The 9,063-nt window shown below is 35.3% G+C and overlaps 2 protein-coding genes across 4 annotated transcripts; one reads left to right on the forward strand and one right to left on the reverse strand.

The window, feature by feature from the left end:
• Positions 1-706: 706 nt before the first annotated feature.
• On the reverse strand, positions 707-1,462 carry LOC111393265 (the record flags this gene model as incomplete). The annotated part of the gene is made up of 1 exon (XM_023018713.1): positions 707-1,462. A coding segment is annotated over one exon (441 nt), but the record flags the coding sequence as incomplete, so codon positions are not given.
• Positions 1,463-3,181: 1,719 nt separating this feature from the next.
• LOC111393266 (G-box-binding factor 4-like) lies at positions 3,182-8,716 on the forward strand. 3 transcript variants are annotated; one of them, XM_023018715.1, is made up of 5 exons: positions 3,182-4,161; positions 4,248-4,319; positions 6,219-6,248; positions 6,955-6,996; positions 8,186-8,716. In XM_023018715.1, the coding sequence occupies exons 1-5, from the start codon at positions 3,451-3,453 to the stop codon at positions 8,264-8,266; spliced, it is 936 nt and encodes a 311-aa protein (XP_022874483.1). In that variant the 5' UTR covers positions 3,182-3,450; the 3' UTR covers positions 8,267-8,716. The 3 variants fall into 3 exon arrangements, with proteins under 3 accessions (XP_022874483.1, XP_022874485.1, XP_022874484.1); XM_023018716.1 differs by lacking the exon at positions 6,955-6,996 and having other exon boundaries at positions 3,183-4,161; XM_023018717.1 differs by lacking the exons at positions 6,219-6,248; positions 6,955-6,996.
• The last annotated feature ends 347 nt before the right edge of the window (positions 8,717-9,063 follow it).

A 9,063-nucleotide genomic window follows, 5' to 3' on the forward strand; every position in this document is an offset into this window, starting at 1 on the left:
CGTCCCATTCTCACCATCTCTCAAATCATTTCCGTTCTCTCCTTGATATCACAAATCGTCACACGTCCTCTCAAATCATTTGTTATTCATGCAGTCCCTGCTCCGACTTCCAATCCAAGGAGTCTTGAATGGAGGATACTCTCAATAGGCCGGCATCAACATTATGCAAAATTTCCAACCCTTAGAATGAAGTTCCTGGTGACTAATAAGTCAAAACAGACAAGTCGAGAAAGAAGCATCGGTAACTGAACTGTTCAGGGATTGAAAAACCCTTCTCGTAGCAAAATTTAGATACAAAAAGATCGGAGAACCCGCCCCTTCTTATTGGGGGACTCATGAAAGCTGAAATGTTTAGGTAACAATACTGATAACCAAAACTCAAATATTATGCACTTCCTGCTTACCAAGAAAAGACAAGATGTGTTGAGCACTGGCATAACCCGGTAATCAAAAAACTCGTAAAGTTAGCAACTACTTGCAGAATCTTTAAGGACAAAATTGCATATATTGAAATAAGAACATGAGTCAATAGTATGAAAACATTATTATTTCAATGTATATCGACTGTCTCATATCTTTGTCTGAATGTAATATGTACAACATGTGCAATTCAGAAATTCATAAAAGCGCAAAGAATTCTGTTTTTTCGAGCCCTGCTTTGGTCTCTAGTTTTATGGTTGTATGTGCCAAGGAAAAAAGAAAAGCATTGAAGTAATATTTACCATCTTGCAAAACTAAAATTCTCACATTAGACAAATACAAATTTACTCTGAATTTTGATTATCTAAGGGCAATAAAGGATGAACAATAATATATTGGACCGGAGAACATCCAATTCTTTTCCACATCTTTTACATAACATACTATGAGAAAATGAAAGACATTATCTCTTTGAACCCTTTTATTCTGGGCTAATTGCCTACCATCATTTGTTTCTTCCCTTAATCAAAGAAAAACAAAACTCATAGAACATTAGGAAGTTCCAGTTAAGCTCACACGAATCTCCTCTGTTCAAATGGTATTAATCGTGACTATTTGCTCGTCCAATAGAGTTGAGACCCTCAGTCCTGCTGCGCACTATTCTGTGGAACACTTCTCTAACCTGGCGCTCCAATGGATCCAATCCATCCTTTATGGATTCATACACCATACCTAACTCCTTTACTCTCTGTCTTGCTTCACCCTCTTTTTCTTCTGTCAAGGGGAACTGGACAGAATCGATCAACTCGTTCATGTGCCGTGCACATATCTCAATCTCGTGAATCTCCTTCAACAACCCACAAGCATTTTTCCTGTCTCGTTTCTTCGACACTTCCAAAATCTTCTCATGGAGGGAGAGCATCGGAACTGCCCACAGGAACTGCTTAGTAATGGAAAAGTTAGTCTGAAGGCCACGGTCTTGACATGGGATTGCAGCAACAAGAGCCCACATTACAAACAAAAGCACATAACTCATAGTAAAAACCGTTTTTCGTGTAATATTATTTTATGGAAGATTTTGTGGTTAAAAATAAGAGAAAGAAAAATAAAATATAATAAAATAAAAATTAATGGGACCAAACGGGAGCCAAAATTTATTAGCACTTAAACCACTAGAGATGCAGGATTCAATGATGACAAAAAATCCTCAATACAGTTAGAGCCTGTTTAGGCCCCATTTTTTCACCAAAAAAAATAATTTTTTGATCGTTATTTTATTATTCCAGCCGTCATATTTGACTTTTTCTCTTACGGGTGGACCCCACTTTTCTCCTAACGGTCAAAAATTCAATTCTCAAAATCACTCCAAAACAGACTCTTACTGGATGTCAATAGATCAACTATTAATGGGGTGACTTTATACTCTTCAATGATTCCTAATATGGTCATGAGATTTATGGGCTCCAGTGACTTCAACAATCTATGGACTACGGTGATTGAGTGATGGTATTTAAAATAAATCTGGTATATCCTTTTTTAGTGGACTTCCCCTTATATTTAATGTCACACATGTCCTTGTTTGGTTTGGCTAAAAAAATCAAATTTTTATAAGATTTTGATAAAAGTTGATAAAATTTATGATTGAAATGTAGATAAAAATTATGAATATCATAAAATGAGTGGTTGAAAATGAATTTGACGAATCATATTTTTTAAAGTTTTGAGATCAAACAAGGGTAACAAGATTAGACTGTTTGGTTGAATTTAAAAGTTATAATTCAAAAAAATTCCTAGTAATAAATATGACTTGTAACTCGAAAATAAGGTTTTTTTTTTTTTTTTTTTTAAGTAAAAAATAATTTACTTATTTTAAATAGAATTAAACACATAATTTTGCAAAGCTTTCACTTGTGTTTTCGTCCTTCCAAAAGCTCTTATAGAACAAGTAGATTTGTTGAAAAAAGGAAATTACAAGTAACTTGACTTATTTTTAAGCATAATAAAGTCTATCTAGTGGCTCAAGTATCACTCTATATGACATATCGGCCACGTTTAATGTTATTGGGCTAAGATATTGTGAGTGCTTAAATTAGAATTTAAATGGCGAGTTTCATCGAACTTTATTGATTAAAATGGTTGTAGGTTCATTAAATTTGTGGATATCTGGTGGAAATATTTCGAGAATGGGGCTTGTTTGAGCCATATTATTTTCAAAAAAATACATTTTTGAACAGTGATTTGACACATTTTAATCACATATTCTTCAATAAAATAATATTATACGTAAATTTAAATTTTTTTTTTATTTTTTAAATACTCATTTCTCATTGATTTGACATGAAAAATGCATTTCTTAGAATGTGGTTCAAACGTGAACTAAATTTTGTGAAATTGATTTTTGGAAATGTATCGTTGAAAAGTATGGAAAAATTATTGGTAAATGTGCATAATTATTTTATTCCTCTTTTAAGTAAAGCCACAATCTACGTGCACACAAACGTATGAACTGTGCCCCCGAGCATAACCGAGTGGTACAGAGAACAGAAGTGATGTTATCTCATATCTTGTTGACAGTCGCAGTGTCGGGGTTCGATTTTTGAGACATGAAATTTGATTCCTTGTAGGCGCAGTGTACAGACAGCTCTTGTTTTCTGACCTATTGAAATACATTTCGAGATTTACCTGCCTCACAAAACTCCAAAGACGAGATGGTAGGAGCCTTCAAGTTTGGGGTTCAATCTTTTTTTTTTTTTTTTTTTTAAACGTATGAACTGTCTCCCAAAAGAGAACGAAATCTCTCCCACTACTCTCACTCTCCTCATCACAAAATCGCCAGAAATACAAATCCCTAGGCCTATTCCTATTGAGTGTCAACACATGCACACTGTCGCGCACAGTTATCACTACCGCACTCTTTGTCATACTCGCACGCACATACCCAGAAAAAAAATAATGGAAAGGGGCAACCTGATGGTGATTCTGATTAAATCCCACTAATAGTCATATTTTTTGGGATTTTTTTGTTAATTAATGGCGTCGTCGAAGCTGGTGCCGTCGCGGAATTTAGATCTCAAGAGAAAACTTTCTGGTTGTGCTTCGGGTTCTTCTACGAGGTTGATTGATTTCTTGAGAAATTCTTATGTGGATACTGATACGGGCTCGGACTCTGACCCGGTTACGGAGGGGGAAGGTTCTAGTACTTTGTTGAATGCGGAGATTACGTTGCTTGATGCTGCCGGAGCTGTGACTCCGATAAGTGATTGCGAAGTGGGGAACGTGGAGCCCCCTCGTGCTATTAGGAAGACGGTTGATGATGTCTGGAGGGAGATTGTGGCTGGAAAGAAGAGGCAGACCGAGCAGGTGCCCAAGCAGGAGATGATGACTCTGGAGGATTTTTTGGTGAAGGCAGGGGCCGTGGAGGGTGAGGCCAGTGGTGCCGGGGCAGGAGTGACTGTGGAGGTGAAGGAGGAGATGATGAGTGGTGGGATTTATGGGCATGAAAATTCTCCTGTGGTGGGAATGGCGACTGGGTTAGAGATAGGAGTGGATGTTGGGGATTTTGGGAACGGGAGAGGGAGAGGAAAGAGGACCATGAGCTTGATGGAACCTTTGGATAAGGTGGCACAACAAAAGCCAAGGAGCTTGAGCTTGTTAGAACCGTTGGATAAGGCGACACAACAAAGGCAGAGGAGGATGATTAAGAATAGGGAGTCAGCTGCAAGGTCAAGAGAGAGAAAGCAGGTAAAAGAAATTCCATTCTCTTTTAGTATTGGTTAGCGGCATTTTGGAATTTTTCTTGTTTCTGATTAATTTTGTGCCTGATTTAGGCCTATCAAGTGGAATTGGAGTCAATGGCAGTGAGACTTCAGGAAGAGAATGAGCAGCTTTTGAAAGAGAAGGTAATTAAAATTGCCTCTAGTTTGTACTTTGAAAAATGAAGATCTTGACAACTCCATGAATATAAGTTTACAGGACTTTTTTTGAATTGCTGAGTTCTGACTGCTAATTTTTGGAGTTCAAATGTAGAAGTTGATTTAACTAAACTTAAACATGTGACCCACAATTTTTGTAACTTGGAGAATAAACTGTATCACAATGACTTCTTTTGTCTAAAAATTCATTGTTTCATATCTTCTGAGTTTTAACAGTTTTCTGGGTGCCTTTGATTGGTTGGTATCTTTATTTATCCACCTTGATTTGCTGTTGGTTTTCTGCTTCCTTTAAAAACTTGCGACAGCCCAAGTTTCTCTGTTTTCACATGGCATGATCCCCTACAACCCCATCAAAGTATTACCTTTGTTATTGTCTATGAGGATAGCAGGCTCTTTGTGAATCGAGGCTCCTGGTGTACATATACATAATATGTATATCTTCACCATTGGTTGTTTCACAGAACTTTACGTGTTGATTTTGGAACTCCTCAACATCATCTTTTCAAAGCATTTAATGTGCTTTTATCATTTTGGTGTCATGCCATGTAACTATAAGCAGATTTTGTATACATATGCTTGCATGTCCCTTGGTATTGGTACCAAAAGTGGAAATAATTGGAAGCAAGAATAATGAGAGTTGGATTTCAGTCTCTTACGTTCTCGTAATCTTTGCCTTGTATTTGAAGTTCTAAATCATGTCATAATTTTTAAATCACTTCGCTTCATTTTGTATAGATGAAGTCAATACTTAATAACTTTTCACTTTGTTATCTGGAACTTTACTTCATCTTTCCTTGTGTGCTCAGCGGTACACATATACTGCAAGTACACAGTAATCACTTCTCATTTATCTAATACTATTATGAGATAATTATTCTATTTCTTGATTTTAGTTTCTTCATGATGGCTAAACAAATAAATACCATCATTCAACTGATTTCTTATAAAATTTAAACTTATATATCATGTCTATCAATTAACGTGTTTGTTAATTTGCTTTTATGATGGTATTCAAAGGAAAACCTTATGGTCTGCAAATGAAGTTTGTACTTTAAATTGAATCATTGATAATACTATCAGATGCTCTTGTGCATCTAATTTTTTATATTTCTTCTATTAAGTGGAACAAAGATTTTTTACATCATTTTGGTTTCTTAAACAAAACAAATAAATAAATAAAAATCAGTAATTATCTTCCGCGATCTGAGATAAATTAATGCTCAACTTTCTTCTATCATCTTTTGTGGCTGGGAAGGTAAGATTGCCTATTTAACTGATAATAGACATAAGTATAGGATAAATGAAGTTATTGACCTTAAAGTACTACTTAATTACTTTTTTTTTGTTGAATATAACTTGCATGGTTTCTGTTGCTGGAACGCTCTGATTTGAGCCGAATAATATAAACTTTTAGGTTCTTTTGCTGTTTAGCTTCACTCGAGATGTAATATCATGTGGTCAGGCAGCAAATTTTTATGGCCTGGGCCATAGCATGCTGTATAACAATTTAAGAATCATTCTTTTTAAATCTAAACTATTGTGTCCCCTCCATCCTCCCACGAAAGTGACCATATATGATCCTGACCGTTAGTGTAAAAGCTTTTCTGTATTTGGTGGCTAAAGCTAGTAAATTAGTAGTATATTCTATGCTAAAAGATTTTCTTAAGCTTTTGTTGATTTTCAAACCTTTGTTATGTAAATGTAATACAACGTTACATCCTTAGATTTCTGGTATTGATGTCTTCCATTTTAAATTATTGGGTATTTAAGTATCTATTACATATCTAGAGTCTTCATGCTTGAGTGTATTTGTGTGATTCAATTCTCCGAACTTATGAGTGGATTTTCATATATTTCCAATTCCAGGCGGAGTGGACAAAAGAGAGGCTTAAACAGGTATCTATTTTCCACTATGCATCATATGGTCTTGTAGTCAATCTCATCACATATGGGGGCATTATTTAGTTTTGAATGTGAAAAATAATGAAGTTGATATGATACTTGGACTGAGCACTTTCACATGCCCACTTATCAAGAGGCTGCATGAAATTTTTTTAATCAACAGTTCATTTACTCTATTTGGATGGCTTTCAGTTAGTTTTAACGAAAAATGGATGTGCACAAATTTGTGATTATTCAGTTAATACGAGAAGCTTCAACTTTAATGAGCGAGACATGTAATTAATTCTAGGAAATAATCCTGCACTATTATTAAGTTATACTATGCACTGCTAGAAATGTTTGTTGAAAATTACCTAGTGAATTCAATTTGAAACTGAATTGTTTGCATAAATATGTGGATTGCATGAGTGCTAGACGTTGCTTGACTTAATCTTGACAGGCAACAGGAATTCATTCTGTGAGTAGCGTGTAGGAGCTGTGGTGTTGTTTTTTATCAGTTTAGAATCTAATTGGTGTTATTTCAACTTCCACAATGAGTTTTGAAGGAAATATAGAGAAATAATTGACATATTACTCAGCACTGGAAGTAAGGATTTGCTCTTTTAAGGTTGTGTTCCATCTGTTTTTCTTCTTTTTGGGTGGGGTGGGGGATGCATTGAATATAATTAAGTTGCAACTGGGAGGTGTTTACCTTTTGCAGATAGCGTTGTCTTTTCAATTCAAATCGTTAGCAGAATGCCAGGTTATTTACAGAATTAAGCTTAAAGTTTTCATTTCATTTTCCACTGGGGACAGATGTAGTATGTGAATAATTCTCTATCTGATCCATATATGTCTTTATCATTGATGATCTTGTAGATCTATCTCCAGTAAATTAATATTCATGGGACATGATTCAATATTTTCATACATATCAAGTCTCTTATTCGAAGTATTGTTTCCCCTCATCATGTGGCAAACATGATACTATAAGTCTCCAGAAATTTTTAAGATTCTTTGTTTTATGTTGAAGAAGAGGTTGATAGTCTATTTTTAAAACAAAATTCAGGGATATGCATTCAAGTATCATAATGAGGTGCATAAGGCTTTCGATGCGTGATAGCTGTTGTTCAATTTTATATGCAAAGGAAGCAAGAAAAGCGTGGATTTAAGGAATGAGGAGAGAGTGTGAAGAAATGAGAATTTAGAGGAACTGTTGTGGTGATGTCAAAGTTAGTTCGTGTGGAAAATAAATGTAATCCAGATATCAGGAAGTTGAATACCGTTGGCATGTTGGTGAAACATTGTAAAGCAGAGGATATGGGAAACGTGCTGAGGTAATTGGGAGGATAGAAGTCTGCAGAAGGTGGGTCTAGAAGGAATGAAATACCAGGGTGGAAAGTTGATGAAAATTAGGGGCGAAATTAACTGGGGCGGAAGTTGGGTAATAAACAACACAGTATATGTATGCACATAAGCTTCATATGATCTTCTGATGACTGCTGGAAAACGTGGAGAATATTATTAACCTGTGCTATTGCCCTTTCAAACATGGATAAGTGGACCATGTGTGTCTATTTAAGTTGTGCAAAATTTTTTAGCATATCTAGGAGCATGTTTGGCTGAGCTTAACTAACTCAATTTACTTGTAAGTAAATAATTAAGTTTTGACATACGTGATTATTTATTGATCAAAATTGAAAATAAGTTATTTTACTTCTCTAGTCATGGTCCTAGATTTGGATTTTTTAATTTTTTTTTCCCCTTTGTTAGTCAACTGTCAAAGAGGCAAACAGCATAATATAGCATGATATTTGAATATCTCTTGATTTTTTCGTAAGTTAATGTCTCTCTACTGCAAATATCGACCAAAGGGGAGAGCACCTTGGAGTATAATGTTAAAACTTCAGGAGGAAATGACTGTTACTGAAGGTTAATTATTTGTCATGCAGCTAATGGAGAACGTGATCCCTGTCATGGAAAAGCGAAGACCTTCACGTTTCCTTCAGAGAGTTCGTTCTGTGCCGTGGTAATCAGATTCTACTGCAGAACCATGAAGATATTTAAATGCCATTTCTCCAACGTAGGAGCAAGATGTTAACATTTTGTCTGCAAAAAATGAAGATTGGATGGCACTTGTCAATGCTAAAAATGAAGAATTATACTATTCAGGTCTGCCCGATTCAGCATCCGGACATGCACTCTGGGTTTAATAAGTTATTATGGTGATTGCTAGTCTTGGAAAGCAGTTATTCTTCTTGCTGTAAAGTGAAATAGCATATAGTAGGATAGAATTGGAGTGTATTGGTAATGAAATTTTTGTGTTCAGTGAAGACCAGTTTATTAGAAGTGTTGAGCTTTATATATTTACCTAATATCCCATTCCCAGATGCTAATGTAAGGGGAGAGGGGATTTTAATGGCTTCTTGTATCACTTCAGCTAATGGCTTATGAATTATGATAGCTCCTTCTTAACGGTGTTATGCTCGCGCATGTATATATAAATCTTTAATACTATCCAATTTTGTCAAGTTCAGTATGCTGAAAGCAGTTTTTCTTAAAACGAACCTTTAGGTTGTGTTAGATACACCAAATTAGACCATATAAGAATTAAAATATTAATCTTATAATGAAGATTATTGGCTTTGTATAGTAGGACGATTATACAGTATAAAGAATAAATATAAGTCAAAATTTTATAACATTGTGAACCTATCAAGCCCTTTGTGAAGTTTTAAATGCAGTATCACATTCTTGCTCATCGCCCCCATCGTATTAGCTTGTCAGTTTGCCAATCAGACGTCAATCATCGAAAACTTGCTTATTAACC

The sequence above is a fragment of the Olea europaea genome, chromosome 4 (genome assembly GCF_002742605.1).
Source record: "Olea europaea var. sylvestris chromosome 4, O_europaea_v1, whole genome shotgun sequence".
Taxonomy (NCBI): Eukaryota; Viridiplantae; Streptophyta; class Magnoliopsida; order Lamiales; family Oleaceae; genus Olea; species Olea europaea.

Coding starts and splice junctions, on each gene's coding strand:
- LOC111393266 (XM_023018715.1), top strand. CDS start 3,451: ATGGCGTCGTCGAAGCTGGTGCCGTCGCGGAATTTAGATCTCAAGAGA. Junction 4,320..6,218: donor AGCAGCTTTTGAAAGAGAAG/GTAATTAAAATT, acceptor TTCCAATTCCAG/GCGGAGTGGACAAAAGAGAG. Junction 6,997..8,185: donor AATCGTTAGCAGAATGCCAG/GTTATTTACAGA, acceptor TTTGTCATGCAG/CTAATGGAGAACGTGATCCC.